Below are 26,295 nucleotides of genomic sequence, written 5' to 3'. Positions count from 1 at the left end.
AATTAAGGCTTCCTTCGGAATGGCAATTGTTGAAAGTCCAAATCTAGCTGCGCAACCAAACATAACCTCGTTTAGTCTCTCCACGGTGTATTTCATAAAACGATGTTTGTGTAAATTTGCTATAGCTAATAGTTCTTTTTTTATCAATCAATTATCTTCAAATTCAATACTTTTGGTGGTTAACCAGTCAATAATTTTCTGTTTTCTCCAAGATGAAGTTGGAGTCTTCTCTATGCATCGAGAATGATAACTTGCTTTATCCATAACTACTACTGAATCAGCCGGAAGATGTTTTATCATTTCACCAAAATAGTCTTCAAAAACATCCGAATCCATGTCTTCGTGGTAATCTCCCGTATGGCAGGACTGAAAAGTTAGCAAACCTTCCATAAAAGCTTGGCGAGCGCTGGTTATATTTTTGTCTTGCCACATTTTTGGTACTATATAACCTTAATTAATCCACGTCTCATCAAGATAAAAGATTTTCTTTTGCTCTGATATGTACTGCTTTATACTTCTTAAGTATTTTCGTCGCCAGCAAACAATTTCATCGCTTTCCAGTAAAAGTGCTTTACGGTTATGCTTTCCCAGGCAAAATCCATATTTCTCAAAGTGGTCCATAAAAGTTTTTTAGTTATCAACGGAATACTGACGTTTCTATCCCGCTATAATTTGAAAACGGTGGACTTTCCAACTCCAATCATTCTGCAACATTGGTCGACTGTTTCTTGTAGAGTAAATTTCGGGTACTCGTATTTTATGCAATCGTGGACATTTAAAATAATAAGTTTTCCATTCACTGATTGTGGAAAATTATTGGAACATCTTTTTGTTGGTGTAAATGTCGTTATTTTATTAATAATCTTATAATACTATGAACACTATTTACGGCTTAACAGCAAATACTGATGCCTTAAACTAAACAAATATACTTATAAAGGTCTAAAAATTTTGGGTAAGGCATCATTGCCCTTACGGTAAACGGTACCTTTTAACCCGGGAGTGGTCGCTATATGAGATTTTCTCTCACAAAAGTTTCATTTCGTAAATCTGTAAATCTTTTCATCAAGTTTGGTACCTGAGACTCTCCCTAGTTTATTTTTAGAACCTCTTCTGACTAATAGGGGTAGGTAAGTTTACCGTTTCCTTTCGGTTCCTGTTCAACTTCGTTGTAATCAACATCATCCCGTTTGTGTGAAAGATTCTCTCATCGCGCGACCACTCGTGTAAAAGTTTTATTTTTATTTTTTTTAAGTGTTATTCTTAATTTTTGGTAATTTTACTTAATACAAATTATTTTCATACCATAATGTTTTTATCACGTGGGAAAAAGATGGAAGAGTTCTGCGCATTCTGTCCAAGAAGAAGCAATAAAAAATTTAAAAAAAGTTGCCATCAATGTGGCAAACCAATTTGCCCAAAACACATGGTGTTTACTTGTAAAACATGCCTTTATCAACAATTATCTTCTGATTGAATTTTTTACCCCAATTTAAAAACAATTTTTATTAAAAATAATGTCATTAATTAAAACTGTATGATTACAAATTAATGATACTTGTTCAATTAAAAAAAAAACATCTAAAATAAAGCTTGATACCAGGTGTTTAATAAATTCTTGGTTATGTAAAATTTAAGGGTAAAGAAAAGTGTAATAAATTTTTAAAAAGGAGCTATGAGGAGAACCTCTCACGTGCGACCAATAGTGTGAAAGTTGGCGTAGCGACCGTTCCCGGGTTAAACGCAAAACTGTATAATCTACTACCTAAGTAATCCCTACACAATATTTCAATATTGACACTTCAGGCCATAAAACATACTTTTCGTAATTTATCATCATCTTAATTTAACGGTAACAACTATACTAAGCGATATCGTGATATTCCTTAGTAAATATTCGATAGAAAGTAATAATTAACCTTCCTTAATACTAATAAAAGATATATATCTCTGCATCAGTTATTTGACACTCTTCACTTTTCTCTCAGTTACATATGTGAGGGAGCAATTTATTTTTTAGTTCTTTATTTCTTTGGCTGCGTGAAAATGTTGCCTTATGAAGAAAACAGTTGGACAAAAGTTTATTAGTTTAATTGATTTGTCACAGTTGTGACAATCCAGTTAGTTTCTGTACCAATTTGTTCACGACTACTACATATCTCTTTAGAATTTCGGTCATATGAGAACGAGAAGAAGAATCTTGCCACTTTTTGTGTATTTTGCTCTTACAATACACTTTCAAAAGCAGGATTGGAAACTTGCTCGGGTTCAACCAATACCACAATAAAAGGAAAAAAGACGATTTCCAACACCTACGTTCGTTTGTTTCAATCCCAGATTTACGGCAGCGTATGGACTGAAGCTATAGAGAAATATGGGGAATCACACGGACATATCGAAGGCTTTTGATAAGGTTTGGCATGTAAACCGTTTAAATAAATTAAGATCGTACGATTTGATGACTTATTTACTGGCTTGCCAGCTTCCTCAAACACCGATCTTAACAACAAAAAGAAGATCAAAAATGGTTCATTTTGTGAGATCATACAGAGGAACAAGTGTTGAGACTGAATGAAAATTAAAAATGAAATTAAGAATAGTAAATATGGTAAACAAGATTATATAATGCTGAAAATGGAGTGAGGACGAATGCGAAAAAAATAAAAAAGGCAACTAAAAAGGAGGAAATAGAAAGAGAATATTTATGAGCAATGAAAAGGGATTGTGCGTAATAACTGCAGCAAAAGAAGTTATTGGTACAAAAGATACAAAAAAACGAATAGTTTGAGCAAGATTGTATAATAAAAAATGAAGAGAGAAAAGAACCTTAGTTAAAATGGCTAAGAACTATGAAAAAATCTGATTATGATAAAAATAACCCTACACCAACGTTTTCACAATAAAACAGCACTTATACTGATATAAAATGTTTTCTTCTATCACATCCAGTGAAAGTAACTGGTATGGATATTACTATTTATACCTGGCAATCTAGTAGTTCGTCCAGGTAAATAATAGACAACCCTATGTCTGCACATTCTACATGTTTCATACTTTGAGTCCAATATAAAATTTAATTTATCTTTGTTACAAAATTCAATGAAAATTTTTTTTAAATAATTAAAAATATTCTGTCCAGGATTTAATTACTAGAAAATAATTCTCATTCTATTATCAGCTCGGTGGAGGTCGATTTCGGTTCAGATCAAAAATTATATAACAAATTGTAAACAATTTTTTGACAATAAAGCATTTCTCACTCTATTATTTCTAGTGTTTTTTTTTCGCATTAATAATATTAAAAAAAGTTGATTAACACAAAAACTACGTCTAATGCAATTTAATCATTCACGAACAATATAAATAATTGGACTTCCATATTCAAACGTGATTTTTGTTCTGAACTTGACTTTATTCTCGAGTGAAATTCATTTTTTTGACAAAACTAGTCTACAAATGAAGAAATTTTATATCTGAAGATTGTATTTCAGATTTTAATAAAGATTTACTTTTTTTAAGCTAATAGTTAAAGTTTTTTACATTTTTCTATGGGCAACTTTAGATTGATTTAGTTAGATTAACTTTTAATTTTCAAAAATTATCTAGCTTAACTTTTATATTTCTTATTAGAGAGAACGTTTTTATAAAACAATTTAATTCGATTTATTGAGTAAAACTAAAATGGTTGAAGTCAAGCAAAAAAATGAAAATAATATAACAGTGTTTTTTTTATAGTACAGAGATAATGCAACATATTTTGATTATATTGCAGATTTGCAGGTGTCTCTTGATAACAGCATAGACATAACTCTTACATCATTTTTGTTAACAAAAAAATTCTCCTATTTTAAAGCAACTATTATTTGATAACTCATATCCCTCCATAATAAAAGTTATTTTCTTAATATTAAATGGAATGTTAAAATAATTAAAACAGAATACAACTGAACAAAAAAGTGCCATAAAATTTTATTAATAATATTTTCAACATATATATGTATATAAATATTTACTAAAAACATAAATATATGACTATCATGAAATGAACTAGGATCTATTAGCCTTGATGAAGTTGATAAGCCCATTTGTGGATGCATCATGAGAAGAGACTGGAGTTGAATCCTGCAATTCTGGCTCAATGGCTTTAGCCAATTGTTTACCCAATTCTACACCCCATTGATCATACGAGTTAATGTCCCAAATTATTCCTTGTGTGAAAATTTTTTGTTCATATAATGCTAAAACAAAAAAAATTAATCTATTATTTGTCTAGAAGTATAAAACATACAGTGTGGCCCAAAAGTAAGTGATACATTCATTTTTTTTATTATGAACAAAATAAAAAATCCTGAATTAGATAAATTTCTATTTATGAAACTACACTGAATATTGCATTTGTTATTTGTCTAGAAGTATAAAATATACAGTGTGGTCCAAAAGTAAGTGATAAATCATTTTTTTTTATTAATTATGAATAAAATAAAAAATCCTGAAATAGATAAATTTCTATTTATGAAACTACACTGAATATTGCATTTGAAAGATTTCATATCCATAAATTGGATAAATTGATAGCTAGGGAAATGGAATCAGATGATAATAGAACCTGAACTGAACCCGTAGAATACCAGTGTGAAAGTAGCTTCTGAAGAAAGCAGTAATTTTGTGTTTCGTGGAGATAAAAGACCCTTGTTTTCAAGAAGGTAAAAAAGTTTCTAAATTTCATCGTTTTCAATATTGCATTTGAAAGATGTTTTTTCGACAATAAAAAGTTAATCTTGATAGTACCAAGCCTATCTCCACGTCAAAACTTTTCAGCGGTCGCGGTGAGATATTTGTATTATCAGTAAACCTTTACAAACTTGTGTGCTAAGTTACGGAATAGACATATAAGTTCATACACGTTGTGCTTTTCTTTACAGTATAAAATGTTTTTGTGAAATTACCATTATTTTGCTGAATATATGATGGCTAAAACTACAAATCAGGGTCTAGAAATTCAAATTATAATACAATTTGAGTAACTTTTTAGGATAATTGAGAAATTTTTTTTTTGTGTTTACAGCTGATCCATTAATCCCACTCCTTTCAAGAAGTCTAGAATGTGGGATGGCTTTAATTGCCAGAGATCTTCGTCTTCTATTTTAAGCGCTTCTAACAGTAGTGCTCTGGAGTTCCTTACTGTTTCACACTTTAAGAGAGAATGTGGATAGAGGTTTCATCCTCTGTGCAAAAAAATCTGCACGCTGCTTTATCTGCTAGGTCTAGCGTCTTCAGATGTTTGTTGAGGCAATAGTGTCCCGATAGAACTCCCATTAGTATTCGTCGATTATTCTTACTTAGTTTGATACATTCAGCAGATCTACTCTGGTTATAGTTTCCCAGAAGAGTCGTTGCCTGTCTCAGCCCCTGTAGGTTGTCCCAATAATTGGTTTTGCTCCGTTTGCTTCTTTCCAGTTCTTTTTCCATTATTATGTAGCTAATACCACAGAAGGCTCCGGCTTTAGCGAGCTTATCAGTTATTTCCTTTCCTTTTGCACCGGTGTATCCTGGAATCTATTATACGGTATTTTATTTTTTTTGCCCAGCTCGTTTAATTTTTCATATCAAATTTGCTATTGCCGTCTAGTTAATTTTGTAAAATATTTTGTGATTTTATCAAACTAAGTTGAATTATTTTGTTTAGTAAATAGAAGAATATGTTGTATACCCGTAATATATTTCGACAGGTCACATCATTACTAAAGAATGCTATCCTGAAGTATTACAAAGAATAAACATATTCATTGAACCTTATACAACAATATTCAATAAAGCATCACGACATACATCTTCTCCAGCCTATATACAGTGCTAATGAAGCTCTTTGCGACTTCCTGTTTTTCAAATTGCTTTGATTATGAAGATATTAAAACAAATATAACAAATGAACTGAGGGAAAACGTCGCTGGGACCGTGTTATTTAAAGAAATGAGAATTATTATGTCATTCCTTGGATAATATTGAATAAAATAACACCAATGCGCAGTGGGACCCAATCTCAAAGAGCTTGTCAATCATAAATTGGTTAAAGTGATTACTAGTGAAATAGAATCAAACAATAATAGAACCCCAACTGAACGCTCAGCTGTTGAAAGCCAGTGTGAAAGTAGCTTTCGAGGAAAGCAATGACTGTATGTTTCGAGAAGACATAAACCTAACCCAACCAAAAGTTTTGAAATTTTACCATTTTTATTAAAACGAAGTGGAATCGTCAGTTATTAATATCTTTAGTGTCCATTGAAGTGAATGAAGCATCAATTTTGAACAACCTTTTCTTGTTAATGTCAGTGAAAACTTCCATCACATAATGTAAAATTATTTTTGATACTTATAAATTTCACAGTACTCACCAATTAGGGCCCCAAGTGTGAAAGGAGTCACTTTCTTAACAACAATACTATTAGTTGGTCTATTTCCCAGAAATACTTTATGTGGTAAAATCTTCTGTAAATCGTCGTCTTTCAGTCCTTGTTTTTCCAATTCTGCCTTAGCTTGTTCAGGTGATTTTCCAGTCATCAAAGCCTCAGTCTGTGCTAAGAAATTTGCTAAAAGAATTTTGTGATGTGTACCATCACTTATGGGATTGTGAGTGTTGACTGGAGCAATAAAATCTGCTGGAATGATTCTAGTTCCTTGATGGATAAGTTGATAAAAAGCATGTTGGCCGTTAGTACCAGGTTCACCCCAAACAATTGGACCAGTTTGGAAATTGACCTACAAAAAACACGGATTAAATTTAGTCATATGTACTATATCTAAACAATCATGAGATAGCAATATACCTTCATTTCTACTTTAAGATGAAGTAATACACAACTAATTGGTGTGTATGGGAAATTATTATGTTGACGAAAATACTGAAAAATACAAGGTAGACATAAAAATATGCCAAGCAACTCATTGACGATATTCCAAATTATATCATAGCTGATAAATAAATCTATCTTTTCCACACAAAAAGGTGTTAAGTTGAACAACCAAACAAATGTCTCAAAAATATTTTGACGATATTCCAAATTATATCATAGCTGATAAATAAATCTATCTTTTCCACACAAAAAGGTGTTAAGTTGAACAACCAAACAAATGTCTCAAAAATATTTTGACGATATTCCAAATTATATCATAGCTGATAAATAAATCTATCTTTTCCACACAAAAAGGTGTTAAGTTGAACAACCAAACAAATGTCTCAAAAATATTTTTTTGGAGGTACCAACTGGGCCACAATAGTAACAAAATAGATAATATATTCTTATAAAAACGTAACAGTTTGACTCCAAGGATATTACATCAAGTGTAGAAGCGCATTCATTATAAAACAAAAAGTATGGTAAGAATTATATTTTTATTTGATATTATCAACATAAATCGACTTTATTATCAGTATCCATGAGTTCTCATTGTATGGAAACGCGAGTTACATGCGAAGAATTCCTGAAGGACATTTTTAAAACAATACCATTGTATCTAATATTATAAACATGTATCAGCATTTATTCTATTTTTGTATCAAATAACGTAAACATGTATCAGCACTATTTTACTATAAATAAGATGTTTGTAAACAATTCGATGATATTTAATGTTTATAATTAGTTCGATCTTGAGATTAATTGTATTCATATAAATATTCAAAAATAAAGTTTTTTAAAAATAAATTTCGAAACCCGAAATTTATAATTGGGGCAGTCATTCGGATTAGTGCGGTCGCGAGTTTACGCAAAGTGCGATAAAGTTCCGGCTAAGTACTCCAGTACCTCAGCACTAGATCTACGTACTCAACGAGGGACAGGACTTCAGATAGCTGTAAGTGCCAAGTCTCCTTATTATTTTGATTCCTTATTATCCATCCTTATCAGAACTTTGAATAGGGAAGAGATAATTTAATAATTTTAAACATATTATTTTATGAACGATTTTGATAAATTATTAAATACATTCAGTGAATTAAACTTAAAAGATAATCCAGAATATATAAAAATGGCAACGTCAAATCCAAAAACCCTAAATTGGGATTTATTTAAATTAAAGTTAGAGAATATTAAACCTTATGATGGAAATAAAAATACATTAAATAAATTTATAAATCGATGTGAGAACCTTATAGAGACGTATTCAGTTTATAACGATCAAGATATTAATAATCACGTATTAGAATGCATACAAGAAAAGTTAATAGATAAAGCCGAGTTAATGGTGGGAAATAGAATTGAGTTGAATACATGGTTTAAATTAAAAGAAGCCTTGATTCAGTGTTTTGCAGATAGGCGCGATTTGGATTGTATTTTACAAGAATTAACGAGAACACGACCATTTAAAAATGAAAATTTAATAGCTTTTGGTAACAGATTGCAATTATTAAAAAGTCAGACTATACAAATTATAAGTAATAATTTAAACTTAGGAGAAATCGATAAAAGATGTCAAATTAATCACTGTGAGAAAACAGCTTTAAACACCTTTATTGCGGGATGTTCAGGCGTTATACGTAACAATATGTACTTAAAAAAACCTAATTCTCTAGAAGACGCCATGGCTTATGTAGACGAGTTTGAAAATTTCGAAAAACTTTATGGTCAATTTTACGAACCTAAAGTTAAATATAATAATAATAATACTAATGTTCAAATGAATTCATCAAGAAATAATAGAAATAACCAACATAATAATTATAATTCTTTCTACCGACAACCTAATAATAATAATTATGATAGATATAATAATAACAACTATTATAATGAAAGATACAATAATAATAATTATAATAATTTCCCTAGTCAACCAATAAACGTAAATCCAATACCGCAAAGAAGACAAAATTACCCAACGAATGCGCAAGTATTGGTCCTAGGAAAAATGTTTTCCGCCCGAACCAAATACCTGTAAATCGTTTACCTAGACCTGAACCGATGTCAACGACATCAAGAAATTTTTCTGACGGACCAAGTAGACGTATAAGTAATAATAATAATTATAATAATAATAATACAAATAATAACAAATATTTTAAATCACGAAATGAACCGAATTTTACTTCGTAAGAACTATATAATAATAATTACAAAAATAAAGAAGAAAAAGAAAAAGAAGAAATAATTGATTTTCACCATTTGTTTGAACGCGACGAAGATAATGATCGAATCGTAAATTTTCGGAAAAAGCCTCGGGAAAAGAATCAAACATAGAAGAAATAAATTTTACTCCTAATGATGCTTTAACATATTTTGAAAATTTTATAGAAATTAACGAATCAAAACCCAGTGAACAAGTAATTGAAATAAATTTCACATCTAATAATTCATCACCAGAAATTCAAAAATTAATAAAAATCAAAGAATCAGAATTAAATCATTGTAAAGAAATAAATGAACAAGTAGAACTAGATCTTAGTAAATTATTTGATAAAGAAGAAAAAGATAAATTAAATGTAACAGAAAAGAATTCGGAAGAAAATATTATAATGGTAGGAGAAACGAATAATGATACAAAATTAGAATTAGAAGTAGAATTATTTGATAAAGTGGAATTAAACAATACAGGATTAGATAAAATAAAAATGAATGAAAAGGATAATGAAATTGAAGTAAAAGAAAATGTAATAGAATTAAACAGAGAAATAAATGAAATAAATAATGATATGACAAGGGACGAAAAAGATATAAATGATGTTATAAAAATAGATAATGATATATTAGAAAAAGAATGTTATGTTATAAAACCTGAATTAAATACAAATATATTGAATATACAAAATCAAAGTAATATCATTGATAAAAGAGAAATAAATAATGAATATGACGAAGTTGAGATTAGTTATGGAACAATTAACAAAGAATTTGATAAAAATAATAATGAAATAAGTTCAAAATATTTCAATAGAAAATTAGATGCTAAACTAAATGAAAGTTTAATTGAAGAACTATTTTGGAAAAATAGATATTATCATTCGTTGAAATGGTACGCAATTCAAGAAATTATAAAATGGATTTTTATACAAAAACTTTTCTTCCTTTTTTATTATTATGTTATAAGAATAGATAAGATTTAGAATTAATGGATAAAAAATAAGTAAAACATAAAAATTAAATATTAGTAAACTTTTAGAAACTATAATAATAAAAAATTATTAATTAGAATATATATAAGAAATTTAATAATATAATTCATAACTTTGTTTATTCAACTAATGGGAAAAGAAAATAATATAAAAATTCAAATTATAATCAGTATAACACAAATGAATCATTTAAAACAATACCTATAACTTTAAATGAACCCCTTAAAGCTCAACCATTTGAAATAAATCAATACGAAATTCACAATTTTAATTATCCAAAAGAAGATAAAAAACTAATTAACGAAAATTATAATTGGCACGAAACTTATAATTGGTACAAAAAATAAAATAGATATAAATCAATTAATCAAAACAAACCTATGAGTTCAGAAGACGTAGAAAACTTTATTAATAATTGTGAAATGTGTTAAATGAATAAATATAATATAAACCCTTCAATTAAATTTGATTTAATATGTCAATGTTATTAAGACAGTAAATCTTTCATATTCAACAATAATGAGAAAATGTAATTATTTCTCTTACGGTCAAGCATATTCAATGTCAAGTATGAATGGAACTTCAGTTGTTGATAACATATTAAATTACGTTACTCATCATGGGTTACCTTATAAAATAACAGCTGACTGTGGTTCAGAATTTAAAAATAATGACCTACCTAGATTTTTGCAAATTACACAAAATTGAGTTACATTATACCACGTCTAAAAATAGCAATTCTAATTCACCTGTTGAACGTTTTCATTCCAGTTTAATCGAACATTTTAGGTGCATAAAAGAAAATAATAACGATTTGACTCCTGATCAATTGATAAAACACTCAATATTAGCATATAATAATTCAATTCATTCAGTAACACAATTTACACCATTTGAAATTATTAAAGGCTATATAAATAACCCTGATCCATTCGATTTAGACGATCATTTAATAATATCTAATTACATACAAAATCACAAAGAAACCTCCAAATTATTATATGAAAAAATTAAAGATAGAAATGCTAACATTAAAGAAAAAATAATCAATAAGAGAAATGAAAACAGAAACGATCCCCTATCCTATGAAAATCAAAACATAGCCTACATAAAAACAAAATTTCGAGACAAAAAACTACCTAAATTCAAAAAAACTGAAATTGTAAAAGATTCTGGCATATTATTAGAAACAAACAAAGAGACATATCATAAAAATATAATTAGAAAACCAAAAAACTAAAACAAAAAAAATTGTTACAGATAATGAAGCTGACAATAGTATTAACGTTACTATTACTTTACAAGATGACCAAAACAGAAGAGATAACAGTTACGAACATAAATAATTTATTATTACCTATCAATTTAGGAACCAGTAATCTTATACATAGTAAACATACTTTTATATACTATATAGATTTAGAATTCATTCATAAACAAATCAATAATTTAAAACAATATTATTATAACCTAAGAAATAATTTATCTCAAGCGAACGCAACAAATCCTATTTCATACCATAACTTAGCTGAACAATCATTGAGTAGAACAGAAATTTTAATTAACACTTTAGATAAAAAATCAGAAAATATTTACCCACATTTAAGATTGAAAAGAGGATTAATAAATGCTGTAGGCAAAATAGATAAATGGCTTTTTGGAACTTTAGATTCGGACGATGAAGAAAGATATAATAACGCTATAAATGTCCTACAACAAAATCAGAAACAAATAATTCACGAAGTTAATTTACAGACATCACTACATGAAAAATTAATTGATCATTATAACAAATTGATTACGACTCTATGGGATAATCAACGGAAACTTTTTGATAATATAGAGAAATTTCACATTTCAATTGAAAACAAAATAATAACTTTAAATAATTTTATAACATTTCAAAGTACAATTTCACAAATTAGTCTGGATTATCAGAGTTTGATTACATTGATTGATAATATTGAAAATGCAATAACGTTTTCTAAATTGAATACAATTCACAGTTCAGTTATATCAAGCCAAGAAATTTTAGAAATGATAAAATATTTAAGCACAATTTACAATGAAGAACAAATACCAAAATTTAGTAATATTTTGACATATTATCTCTTTCTTGGTTCACAAGTAACCTTTTCCAAAACCAAAATAATATTTGCTACCCATGTTCCTATCCTAAAACCTAAAACCTATGAATTCTTTCATTTATACCCCGTAATTCAAAACCATACAATATTTATCCCTCCGCAACCTTACTTGGCCAGAAGTCAAAAAGAAGTTACTTTCATCAAAGAAGAATGCCCCGAGTTAGAAGAAAAATATTATTGTAAAGAAAGTTTCAAATTACAAGATAACTGTACTGTTGAACTTTTAAATGGACATTCCGGTAAAAATTGTGTAATTAGTGAAATTAATCTTCAAGAAACAATATTGGAACAAGTAACAAATGATGAACTTTTAGTGATTCCAAATTTTGAAACTAATGTAATTTCTAAATGTGTATCAGACCGTTATTTTAAAATAATGTATCCATCACTTATAAAAATTCCAAAAAATTGTAGTATTCAAGAAGGAAGTGAAATTTTCTCAATCAATGTACAAATTAAAAAAGGGAAATCAATAATACTACCGAAATTAAACTTTAAATTTTTGAATAATGAAATTTATAAATCCCCTAATTTAACTAATATAGATTTTAATAAATTGTATGAAATTAATAACATCGCTAAGAATATAAAACCAATTCATGAAATTTATAATCCACAAAGTCATGTATCGATAGGACTATTTACTGTAATAATAATAATTTGTATAATTTTCATAATATTTTGGATAATTCGAAAATATAAATATAAGTTTGTAAGAAAACATAAAATAGAAGAAATGAAGAAAGAAGACATCGAATTAGAAGAGGAAAGACAACAAAGGATGAAAAATACCTCAGTCATTTTTCATTCTTAGGGATGGAGGAGTTACATGCGAAGAATTCCTGAAGGACATTTTTAAAACAATACCATTGTATCTAATATCATAAACATGTATCAGCATTTATTCTATTTTTGTATCAAATAACGTAAACATGTATCAGCACTATTTTACTATAAATAAGATGTTTGTAAACAATTCGATGATATTTAATGTTTATAATTAGTTCGATCTTGAGATTAATTGTATTCATATAAATATTCAAAAATAAAGTTTTTTAAAAATAAATTTCGAAACCCGAAATTTATAATTCGCGTTTTTACTTTCTTTTACTGTTAGAATAATCATTATTCAATCGCTTCATTTAAGCTATGTTAGTTTTTTGAAACTTGGTTCAATAAGTTTTGTTGTTCAATTTATGGATCCCATCCCTGAAGTGAGAATCTGTGAGACTGTCTTAATGTGTTTTTAAGGGTGCAATTATCTCTTAGCTCCATGCAAAGCATTTTCTACGCATAAGTTTTTGAGCACTCAGAAGCAAAGACTGGCGAATAACGAGGATGTTGCAACAGTTTGAACTTTAATTCAATGTAAATCTGTCTTTCTGACATATTTTTTCATGTATTCAATCCCAAAGATCACAATAATATTCAGCGTTTATTGTTTTACCAATGGGAAAGTAACCCTCAAACAAAATTCCTTTTTGTTAGAAACAAAAAGTTGCTAACACCTTCTTGCTCAATTTCTGGACCCTAATTTGCTTTGTAGTCAAAGTAACGGGCTAGCACCACACTTAGCATTTTTTTTGGATTCAGGATGATAGTAGTAGAACCAAGTTTTATCTACAGTTGTAAAATAATTTCTAATATGCTCTAAATGTTGAACAAGTCATATACCAGCATTTGTTGGTACAAATACTGTGACACGTCAACTTTGAACAACTGAGAATGTATAAATGAGTTAAGACTCATTTACCTAAAACTTCACACACGATCATAAAGATGTAGTGCCACGAATAAAATTATACGACTAACCTAATAGTACCCCATATCATTGAACTTATTGGACAGCTAGTTGAAATCAGTGGCCGATTATTTTTTTTTATTTCTCACATGTCCAACTTCCCAAAGCTGCGATTCTATGATTCTTTTATAGTATGCCATTATACTTGTAACGTTTTTCTTCAAATATTTTGAATATTCCTTTGTTCACGTATTGTGGCTCAGTAGCCACTTTTATTTTAATTCTGGCAATCGAGTTTTTGAAGAAATCAATTTGTTATTGACTTCCCATTCCATTCGAAGAGTTCAATAAAATCTCGGTATGTATTCTAAATCGTCCTCTATCTGTCTGCACTCCAAAACAAATATAAGTGAATTTAGTAAAATTTGTGGTGATATTATCCTTTATATTCGCTGGTGAGTTTTTTCTAATAACTTTTTAACTTTGCTTTTTCTATACTGCTCACAACAGTTATTTTTAATAATTTTTTTTATTTTAAGCAAATTTTATTCAAATCTGTTCTACATACTCGTTCCTTCTTTAGTAATTTCCATCTGTGTTTCCGTGTCCTTCCTCATTGTTTTTATTTTAAGAAATTTTATTCAAATCTGTTCTACATACTCGTTCCTTCTTTAGTAATTTCCATCTGTGTTCCAGTGTCCTTCCTCATTGTAATATTTGTTTCTGCAGTTCTACACCTGCCAGGTTGGAGTTCAACCACACCAAGGATCCAACCGATACACCACCATCTTATTAAATTCAACTCCAACAACTGGGAATTCAGTTGAGGGTTGCAACCGTCGCAGCTTTCCATATATAAGTCCCAGTTTTATCTTCAATATAAAAAAATCTGAGTTGTGTTGAATTTATAACTGCTATTTATTCGTTTTGCTCTTTGATGTACACTTTTTTTTTATTCACGGCATCCAATTTAATATTAAGTGTTCACCCCATCTAAGTACCAGTTGTTTATATACTTTAACTGAAGTCGAATACCTCTCCAGAGGAAGAGTCTCCAGTCCGGGAAATAAGGTTATAATCTTTTAGAATATTAGTGACAAATTTGTGAAGTTTATATAAAATAAGTAACCAATTCTCACTCATATTCACAACTTCAGTTTTCCATTTTTTGTTAAATGCTCTAATCTAGAAAATTCAGTAGATAGCTGTTATAATGAAAGTCAATTGTCAGGCCCTCTTCTTACTTTTTATCGAAAAACTGTTAAAAATACACACTTGATAGATAATCTACTGCAGCTCCTAAAAATGTCTGTGTATTTTTATTTCGAGAGGTCAATATTTCAAACAAATAATTTACATAAGTATTTATATATATTAAAGTCATAGGTATTCGCTGTGATGGAATGCGGACGCACGATACTCAATCGACGTCACAGGAACACATTAATCTCGATCTCCTCAGATAGCAGAGCTGTCATACAAGCCGTAACGGTCGAAAATGTGTGCTCTAGGCTATTACTGGAGTCCAAGAAAGTCCTAAATAATTTGGTAATTGATGTCTGCAAGATCCAGCTCGTTTGGATGGATGGATAGAGACAAGAAAAGGCACAGATGAACTTTGTGAGTCTCACACCAAACAACTACTCTAACTAAATAGACGCTATCTCCACACCATGGACATCACAGACGATCTAGAATGCCACTGGTGCATGGTAGAGGATGTAACTGTAGCACTCACACAAGCGCTATTCAAACACATCCAAAGGTTCAAGCCAAACCGCCTGATCGGCTTCTCAAAGGACATTGGCCTTTGGTAACGACGAGTGGTGCACTAAAGACCTATTTGAAGGCTTATACTGAATATACTGTTTACACCATCAAGGTTTACCTTCAGTCTCTGAAGACGATAACTTGGTTATCGAAACCCACGTCAAACAGTGTAATTGTGATTGTTGGTGTAGTGGTGGTGCAAACAGTATATTCAGTAAGAATATCGCCAACGGTTCCAAAAATTCCAACTTAGAAGGCTTATGTGCTCAACGGCCCCTTGGCCGCACACAATGCTACTATGAACTATAAAATATTCAAATCAGCTTAAGGTTGTAAAAAAGTCATTATTGAAATTATTGTCCTTCCTAGAATGTAATTTCAAATGGTTCTGCAGGTTGAGGACTCAAAATAAAATTGTCCAAGAGTTTTTTAAAATGCCAACATTTCGATCTTTTATTTGATCTTATCAAGGCTAAAAAGGTATGGTACATAATAACTCAAACGTTGATGAAGATAAACAAGTAAACAAAAAATTGTGAAACAATAATCAGATCGAGTAACAATATGAATATCTACAGGGTGCCCAGAAATTGCACGCCAGGCTGACACGGGAGGTAGATCAGCTTTAGATCTATCAAATAAAAGCAACATGACCTCAGTAAAAGTTTTTTAGTTTTCGAGATATTAACACTTTTAGGTTTTTTTAGAAAATCTCTACTTTTTGCCCTATTTTTGTCTGTTATGGGCATAAAAAACCTCTAATTTATAATTCTTTTTTTTCTGGGCTACCACTAGTAGTTGGTTGAGACAACCCAGTATCCATTTTAGTAAAAAGTAGCACGACATTAACAAAAAAAAAACAACTCAATCTTACCTTTTGTTTCAAAGCGAAAACCTTAACTAAAGTTTGGTTAGCGACTGGGAAAAAAAAATGTACCAGACTGAGTCAGAAAATGTTCTTAAAAACTAGCCTACTTAGTGCTCTTTAAAAAATGGTATAATATTCATAGCTTTTTTTTACTAAAAATTAAATAATATCAAGTATAGTCATTGAATACAATGCTGGAGAAGCATGAGGAAGACCCAAAGACCCAAAAGAGATGGGTATCTTAATCTACATAATATTCACAGTTGGCAATTAGAAAATCCGCATGAAGTAAGACAAGACCGTTCGCAGCACCAATTTAGTTTAGGACGTTTAAAGACACAGTTTTTAAGAAGATGCAGGTTATGCATAAGAGCAGGTGGCAGAAATTTTGAAAATCTGCTATAATAGTTTATTCAATGTAAATTCTGAATGGTAAATATTTATTTGAATGTTGTAATTGTAAAATCTAATGAAAATAAAAAAATACAACCCTATGTTCTGTACCCAAATTATTTTGATGCCAGCCTACAACAACAATTATAAAAGGATAATGGATAACTCTATTAGACATTGCTAAACTAAAAAGCGATTACAGTAACTAAAAAGTTGTAAGTTGAAGACAAAAGTCGGCTTAACTTTGTATTACGTATTATTTTTTATTTGAAGTACTGCGAAAGTAGTACGACTTCAATGACTATACTTGATATAATTTAATTTTTAGTAAAAAAAAGCTATGAATATTATACCATTTTTTAAAGAGCACTAAGTAGGCTAGTTTTTAAGAACATTTTCTGACTCAGTCTGGTACATTTTTTTTTCACAGTCGCTAACCAAACTTTAGTTAAGGTTTTCGCTTTGAAACAAAAGGTAAGATTGAGTTGTTTTTTTTTGTTAATGTCGTGCTACTTTTTATTAAAATGAATACTGGGTTGTCTCAACCAACTATTAGTGGTAGCCCAGAAAAAAAAGAATTATAAATTAGAGGTTTTTTATGCCAATAACAGACAAAAATACTTTGTTCTCTCTGTTATTCTTCTCAATCGTGTTTATCCTGGCTTCATGTTCATATTTCTTTCTTAATGCCCAATTTCAAATTGTATTTGTTATTATTGTTATTGTGGTTGTATAGTAGATCTTCATTTTCACTTCTAAAGTCCAAAACTCTATGTCCCACTATAGTCTTGTTGAGTATGTTGTACAATCTAGTCATTTTATTCTAGCTGCCTCTCTTTTTCCAATATTCAACCTGATTTTTCCGAGAACGGTTATAAGGGTATACAGTTCATGTTTCAATAATTAACTCGTTAAAAAAAGGTTTTATATTGAATGAAACATTATTCTACCAACTCACCTAAATGCAGTTGGGGTTAAAATTACATTCTATTGTAAAAATAGCTCATTTAATGATTTTGGTACAAAGAAACCCACTTTTGGTATAGTTGTCAGATCTGTGAGTAGTCTGCTCGCATAACGCACTCTACAGAATTAGATAGAAGCACCTGGCAAAGACATATGGCCCACATAAATAAACATCATTTCCATACTATATGAATCACCGACGAGTGCATCACTGAAGACATCAGCTTTTGGTAGATGAGGCTCAACGAGCCTTTAAAAAGGCCTATGTACACAACTTTTCTTGACCTCCCAATGTCTTAACTATGAACTCTAAACTCCTCAAAATTTAGTTCAAGACATACCAATGATAGGATGAGTTGTTATTATAGTAATTTGTAACTTTTTATCTACTGTTTTGATCAAAACTATCTAGGTATTTTTTGGAATCCTTGCAAATAGTAATTCTGCATACAGCGCCTAATAAAATGGATATTTGATAAAATTGAATTAGCAATGAAAGATTTACCTGTTCGCCACCACGTGTGATGTATTTTCCGTTACTTTCCATGTCACCCTGTTGAAAGTAAGCAGCAAACCTGTGAAGATATTGATCATATGGCAAAAGAGCATGTGTCTCTGCTCCAAAGAAATTTCCATACCAAACACCCAAAAGAGCCAAAATGACGGGTCCCTTAAAAAATAATTTTATAATAATTTACAAAGAAGGGGTATGCTCTCATACCGCTCATCAAGATTTAATTTTATCTGTCAAATAATGCATTTTTATCAGAATATTAGAAATTCTGACATCATGCGTTTCAAACAAATAATTGTATTAAGTATGATTATTTTAATCCAAAAATACTTATCAAACCTAATCAACATCATAATTGAAGACATGAGTTGATAAAGGTGCTATGTCCACTTTTTAAAGTTTTGAGTAAATGAGGAAAACGCGTTTCAACTCGGAACTTTTTTACAAAATTTTCAATCAATACAAACAGTATCTCATAAGGTCGGTATTTGTTTGTACTACTTAGCTTGTTATTTTATAATCAAATAAACTTTAATGATTTATAGTTATTTTGATTTTGATGGACATAGCACTTTTATCAACTAACATCTAAAGCGAGTTATACTATTTATTTTAGTGGATAGAGGAACTATGTTGCTTTTGATTTGAAATAACTTGGAAAATCACTCAGGTATATTGAAATAAATTTTTATTTCTTATGAAACTAAACAAAACACAAGTTGACACAAAGAAACTTAAAGCCTAATAGGTCTTCCGATTTTTCTTAGGTTTTTTTTTAGTTTCTTCCAAAACAATATCAAAGTACCATCTGTAATCTGTTGGGATGAATTTCAGTTGATCTTGCAGATTCGATATCTTTTCACTAGTGAGACCACCGCATTTAGGTAACTTCTGTAAAACCACTTTTTCAGCTTGTACTACAGTTTCCCTTTTTTTCTGCAAATCGACTTCCATAAATGGACCGAATGGGTCTAAATTAGTTTTGTAAGAGTATTTGCCAAATTCATTCACTCTAATCCATTTGACCTTATCGCGGAAGTATATTTTTTGATTAAGCGTATTGGTCACTTTTTTGTATAAATGGAGTTTGGCTGGAAGTGTTTCAAAATCATAGAAAAAATGTTCCATATTGAAACACAAACTCTGTCTGGTACTGACAGATTTTATTATTTCCCGATATTGGTCTGGTATATAAATATTTTGGCGTTTCCGAAGAACTTATGCCGATAGAAGGAGGCCTTAACCATATATTTATTTTCGAGTTTTCTCTCGTCGCATTGCTCTATATAAAGTTGGTGGAGTTTATTAATATTAAGTAAAGGAGAAATGTATTTTTTATATTGATTTTTGTTCCTAGAATAATGCGATTCTTCAGAAGGAAACTGCTTGATGTGGTTTTCAATACAGGTAATTACATCTTCAGGAATCTTTTTAGGATTTGTGTGATGACCCTGCTTATGCGGCGAGGGGGCTACCTGACCAGCTTTTAGCTCTTGTTGAGCCCGAAACACTTTTTTCCTTCCAATTCTGTACAGAGCAGAAGGCATTTTTGCACACCAGTACGGTTTCTTTGTCACATGTTACTGTATATTTAAAAGAGTAAGATTTGGTTTTCAAATTTTTACGAGACCGATGACGATTAACTTTGTACATTTTGATACTTTTGAAAAAAGACATTTTTGGAATTAATATCCAGTTTATAAAATTTTTCCAACATTTTTTCTCTGCTTTGAATGCTAAATCTCTCACTACACTTCAGGCGACAACTTTCTTTAAATAGTATTCCATCTTTTATTACTTTTTTTTCCACGACTTTACCAGTTTTTTGAGATACATATGCTTCACCTTGTTGTCTTAACTTTGCAGCTTTGTTTCTTTTCCATTTCTCGGGATTCCGTGCTCTCTTTTTAGCTACTTTGAAATCTGGTTTAACCGTCGCACTGTTTCTTATCCCATCAGCAGTAACATGAAATTTTTGTCTATTGTTATGCATTTCGTCTTGTGTTCCTCCATCACCTTCAACTTCCAGAATATCTTCGTCAAGTAATCCTAAGCTTGCAACGTTTTTTGAATCTCCTCCAATGGTTTTTTTGTCTAGGTTTTCGCCCTCTTTGTCATTTTCCTTGTCATCAAAAAACACTTCACGTTTAATTCTATGAACATTTTCATGTTTGTGCCTATTGGGGAAAATAAATGAGTCAGAATATCCTCCATCACTGGAAGGTAAATATTCGCTGCCTGATGTGACGCTCTCTTCATCACAATTTTCTATAGACTCTGGAAAAAATTGCATATATTTAGTAGGGAGCTTCCAATAGCTATTTATGTAATCAGTTACGAAATGCCTAATTTTGTGTAACGCGTGAGATTTTTGTGTGAGTTCCGCAAACATCTCACAAGTTACACAAAATTGCATTTCTTAACGTATTACATACAAGATTTTTTTCTAATTTTGAATAAGTAATAGTAAATATAGAATATTATTATATAATATATATATATAATAATATATATAATATAATATATAATATATATAATACATAATATTCCGTTTTTCGTAACCAGTTACATAATATTTTACTTTGTGTAACTAGTTACACAAAGTAAGACCTTTCATAACGTCAATCAGTTTTAAAAAGTGTCACATTATATGTCAAAATTAGAAAAATGTTATTTTATGCTTACCTGTTTCAGAGCTGCACTGCTTTTGAAGTCCGCTAGTGCTTGGTTGCCCAACACTATTCACATTTTGCAGAGACTTTTGTTGGGCGATGTCTTGCATTATATTGTTTTCTTCAACAATTTTCTCTGTACTTGGACAGGAGTTCGAATAACTTTTATCCTCTGAAAAGTACCGAAAAACGAATAATATTAAAAATATTCCAAATTTACCTTTTTAGAATAAATTTAATGGTAAATGGGGAGAGCAAAAATAATAATAGTAAACTAAAACAACTTACCTTCACTAGGAAGACATAAATTCTTATCTGTTATCAATGCCAACATTTTCTTAGTTCTGGAACTCATGATGAACTATTATTATGTAGTTTTAAAACCTATTCCTTCTTTAGAAATCCCGGATTTGGTCACAGAAACAGTATAAATATTATAAACATAACCTTAAAATATCACATAGCACCCGAACATGTGAACAGAACTTTCCAATAGTTTAGTGGATAAAGGTGCTATGTCACCAAATTGGACATAGCACCTTTATCTACTAATATATGGCGAATGCGTGACTGACATAGCACCTTTATCAATAAAAATATCCCATATTATTGAAAATCTCACAATCTGGGTTTATTCACGGGTTGCATTGGGTTATTAGAGAACCAAATAAACCAAAACCTAATTATTTGAAAAAAGTGGACATAGCACCTTTATCAACTCATGTCTTCAATTATTGGGATGTATTTTCAGTACTTACATTTTTTTTTAATGGAGCTGATTTAAAGTGTTGGTCAATGAAAAATCCTCCTTCTAAAAGCTGAGTAAAGTTATCAAACCCTATGGATAAAGATATACTCAAACCAATTGCAGACCACAGCGAATATCTACCTCCTACCCAATCCCAAAATCCGAACATATTGGCAGTGTCAATTCCAAATTCAGAAACTTTCTCTGCGTTAGTACTTAATGCTACGAAATGTTTGGCTACGGCAGCAGGCTGAAAATTGTGAAAATGGAAATTCTTTTATTGATAATTTTTCAAAAAAAATATCATTCAAGCCATATTTTATATTCATAAGGATGAAGCGCAACATTTTGCAACATGCAGAGAGGGCGTTAAGTCCTTTATTTTGAAGATTAAAAAAACGCTCGGGCATGTCGACTTTTAAATTTATTTACTACATTGAATTAGTGAAGTGATTTCATTTGTTTTATGGTTTTGTGCACGGAAGCCACTTTAAAAATATACTTCAATATAATAATTTATTTTTTTGGTAAAGGCGACATGATCATGTTATCAAAAGTTTGTGAGCAACTGGAAAAAGATAAAGATGACAAAATTACATTTCAAGATTCCGTGGTACAGCATTTGTCATCAGTAGTAAGCTCACTGCAACAATATTTCCTAGACATGGATAATCGTCAGTCCAACTCTTGGGTATTTGACACATGATAATATTTTAAATTATGAAGAGGATTGCACTTTAAAATTCCAAATTATAACCTATGTGCATTGTGGAAAAAAGCAGGTGCTTAATATCCTATCATAGCAGTCAAAGTTTTAAAAATGTTGCTACCGTTAGGTGTGAGAGTGGTTTCTCAACTTTGACAAAACCTACATTACCAAACTTGAAAATGCGAAGCAGTACCAACCTTCGCACTAAAATTTATAAATTTATTTTATGTTTTCTAAGTTTTAGAAATTACCTAGCTTATGACTATAATTTAGAGTAAAAATATGTACAATTGTACTATTTGCTCTATGTATTTGTATATTGTTTGATTTTAATGTTGGGAGGAGAGGTAAAAGCAGTGACACTGGTTAGGTCATAAGGGAAACAGACCTAAAAAGATTAAGAGCCGCCACTGAGGGCCCTTATTAGACGAGACAGCCTAGATGAACAACCAGTCCAACAGAGCAACCAGAAAATCATTAACTTTGAAAGAAGACGAAACAGGACAACAATGCATACCTCAGTTGGATGTTCAGTAAAGATGAGAACATTTGGTGAGTATGACAGTCAAGATAAGAGAAAAATATTTGCTGCTTCTATTGCTACTCATGAAGGAAAGGAGACAAAATATAGTTTAAAAAAGTACACTCTTTTAAAGCACATCAAACTAAAAAGTTAAAAAAAAATTTGTAATAAGCTTAAAACAATAAAGAATGAAAAATGCTAGTATTATTGTAAAATGGGGCACTTTGTTTCATATTTCTTGTACATCGAGCGGCCGACATTCTCTAACATATTAATATTAAATAGTTGTACGGAAACGAGCTCCTTCAAAAAATTTTTAAAAAATATTACCTGTACTTAGTTTAAAAAAGGTTTTTGTCCGCCATTTATCTTGGAAGTTAAAATACCATTAGTTGGTGAGAAGAATGAATAAATGAATTTTTGTATTAATCTAAAAGACATTAGTGGTTGCAAGATATAAAGGGCTGTTAAATGAAACTGGTAACTATATTTACAAGAAAATATCTGACCATAGTAAGGTAACACATTCAAAGTATAAACAAATTAAAGTATTTGCATCACATAGTGAAAGTAAATTCAAAAACTTTAATGTAGCTGTTCGTAGTAATGTTCTGTATGAGTTTAGGTCTGGCTTAATGTCATGAAAGAAATTGAGAATTTGACCAATGCAATATTGCAGGACAAATAAGCTACAGAAGGAATTTAATTATTGTTTGGATTGGTATGTTTCTAGTACCATAATAACTGTTGCCTTTTGGTGCACTCATAAAAACTGTGCTAGGACTACAATCAAATATAAAAAAAATTTCATAAATTGGCAACTTCTATTCCAATAATACATCCCTATAGAACAAATTGGAATGCCAGATTTGAAATACCAATTTTATTAGTTTAGTACTAGAATTACCATCAAATATAAAAATATCAATTGGCAACTTCTACTCTAATAATACTTTCCTGTGGAACAAATTGTAAAGATAGATTTGAAATACCAATTTTGTTAGTTTAGTGCTAGGATTACCATCAAATATAAAAAAATAATTATTTTGGCAACTTCTAGTTCAATAATACTTTCCTATGAAACAACTTGTGAAGACAGTTTGAAATAACTGTTTTCTAAGTTTAGTTTGTAATAATGTTATGTGCTAGTCTATTTTTTAAATGCCATATAACTGTTGAAACAATTGGTTGATTTGAAATTTTAAATTTTCTATTTACGTCATGTTTATTTAATTATGATAATGATATTCAAGAAACAGTAAGTTGAATATTTCTAAATTTAATACCCAAGGTTTTGTTAGTTGAATCAAAATAATTGATAATAAATATGCTTACATCTTTAGCACTTCCTAAGAACCAATCCTTGGCAGACTTGGCATTTGTACAAGTTTCTTGTGTAGTAAAAGTTTTTGATGCGATAATAAAGAGTACAGTTTCAGGATTGATTTTTTTCAATACTTCTGCTAGATGTGTACCATCAATATTTGACACAAAATGCAATTTTAAACCTTGATTATATGGTTTAAGAGCTTCTGTAACCATCAAAGGACCTAAATCTGATCCTCCAATTCCTATATTCACAACATCTGTGATTGCCTTTCCAGTATAACTACAATAGATTATAGGAAAAATGAATAAAATAAATCATAATGCATTCAAGACTAATCTTATTATTAAACTAATTTAAGTCAGAATGAAACTTAAAAATTTAGTAATCAAATAACACCCATTATGCTACAAGTTCACTTACCCTGTCCATTTTCCTGATAAAACACTGTTGGTAAATTCTTTCATATGCTCAAGGACAGCATTCACATCAGGCATCACATCTTTTCCATCTACAAGAATAGGTTTGTTTGCTCTATTTCTCAAGGCAGTATGTAAAACAGCACGATTTTCAGTAAAATTGATTTTTGAACCACTAAACATAGCATCCCTAGCCTCCTCAACTTTTCTAGCTCTTGCCAAATCGAAAAGTAGATTAAGACCTTCCTGGTCGATGCGATTTTTTGAAAAGTCTATGAGGATATCACCATCATTTGGAGTTGGGATTGTCAAACTATGCAAAAAATTAAATGCACATCAATTCCCCTTGTTAGACACGAGCGTACACTTAAGACTTCGTAATTAAGGATCTAGTGAGGCCCCTTATAATATGATTATCCCAGAGATTGGGATAGATTTCTATTTGGTTCGATACATTTTTTTGATAAAAAAACATAAATTTAAAAACGCGTTTCTTTGAGATATCATGAGAAGGCCTTCTTTAAGAGTGACTGCGTGGCAATTTAATTATAATCAAACACCGCAATCTTTTATCATCCTTTAACATAAGGATAATTTATCAAAAAAACTTATCTTGAAAAAATTATGTAATGGTTGGCAAATAAAGAGCCACAGCAAGTCCTTATATTGTCTAACATACTGCTATTTAATTAAAGAAAAATTTTTTTTTTTTTATTTAGGGAAAGTGGAATTTGTTTCCCTGTATAAAAATTACACAATACTTTTTGAACAACAAATTGGATGCAATCTATAAAAGGAACCATTATATGATTTGAAGAAATTCCATACATTTGGTGCAAACAAATTAGAAGAAACTACAAGAAAAATTCACTTGCAAGGTCGATTAAAGGTCAATACACAAGATCATAAATATATTTAAAATGAAAACGTACCTGAAAGAATCAAACCGTTTAGGATCTTCACCAAATAAATCTTTAATAACCAGTTTGTTTCCTTTATTTTCGTAATATTGTTGAAGATTTCTCCAAGAAGGTTCGGTGGTAAGCAAAGGTTTCGGCTCCATGTCTACTGCAGGACTGTCCGATCCACCTTTGCCGCGGCACTTGGGACTCGTTTTTGGGCATGACGGTTCCATGATGTAATAAAATATGTAAATTGAGATTTATACACTTCAAATTTAGTTGTAAAATATATTTTTTTGATTATTGCATATTTAATATTCCATGAAATTGATACTGTGATTTTAAAAATGACATTTTAAATATTGGCGCTATTAAAAAACAGATGCTTAGATTGTAGGAATCACATGTCGCCAACCTACAAAGTCTGAATTAATTAGAAGACAAAATATAAATAAAAGAGATCTTGTCTAATATCGTATAGCGAATTTTTCTTA

At 30.1% G+C, this 26,295-nt stretch overlaps 1 protein-coding gene across 1 annotated transcript; it reads right to left on the bottom strand.

Moving 5' to 3' along the window:
• Window positions 1–3,939: 3,939 nt before the first annotated feature.
• Window positions 3,940–26,181, bottom strand: LOC130444256 (glucose-6-phosphate isomerase). Its single transcript, XM_056779319.1, has 7 exons — window positions 25,832–26,181; window positions 24,904–25,212; window positions 24,489–24,762; window positions 21,932–22,171; window positions 18,493–18,657; window positions 6,393–6,756; window positions 3,940–4,238 (listed from the first exon to the last, which is right to left on the bottom strand). Exons 1-7 carry the CDS (start codon window positions 26,032–26,034, stop codon window positions 4,048–4,050), a joined length of 1,746 nt encoding a protein of 581 aa, XP_056635297.1. The 5' UTR covers window positions 26,035–26,181; the 3' UTR covers window positions 3,940–4,047.
• Between the last annotated feature and the right edge of the window lie 114 nt (window positions 26,182–26,295).

The sequence above is a fragment of the Diorhabda sublineata genome, chromosome 5 (genome assembly GCF_026230105.1).
Source record: "Diorhabda sublineata isolate icDioSubl1.1 chromosome 5, icDioSubl1.1, whole genome shotgun sequence".
Classification (NCBI taxonomy): Eukaryota; Metazoa; Arthropoda; class Insecta; order Coleoptera; family Chrysomelidae; genus Diorhabda; species Diorhabda sublineata.
Note: the sequence above shows the minus strand (reverse complement) of the source record. Positions and strands in the feature narration are given on the sequence as shown.

What these genes read in the sequence shown, in the direction of transcription:
- LOC130444256 (XM_056779319.1), bottom strand. Translation starts at nt 26,034, where the DNA reads ATGGAACCGTCATGCCCAAAAACGAGTCCCAAGTGCCGCGGCAAAGGT. An exon ending in TCTTAGGAAGTGCTAAAGAT is followed by an intron (nt 22,172 to 24,488) that starts GTAAGCATATTT and finishes CACAATTTTCAG; the next exon opens with CCTGCTGCCGTAGCCAAACA. An exon ending in TCACACGTGGTGGCGAACAG is followed by an intron (nt 6,757 to 18,492) that starts GTAAATCTTTCA and finishes TGTTTTTTGTAG; the next exon opens with GTCAATTTCCAAACTGGTCC.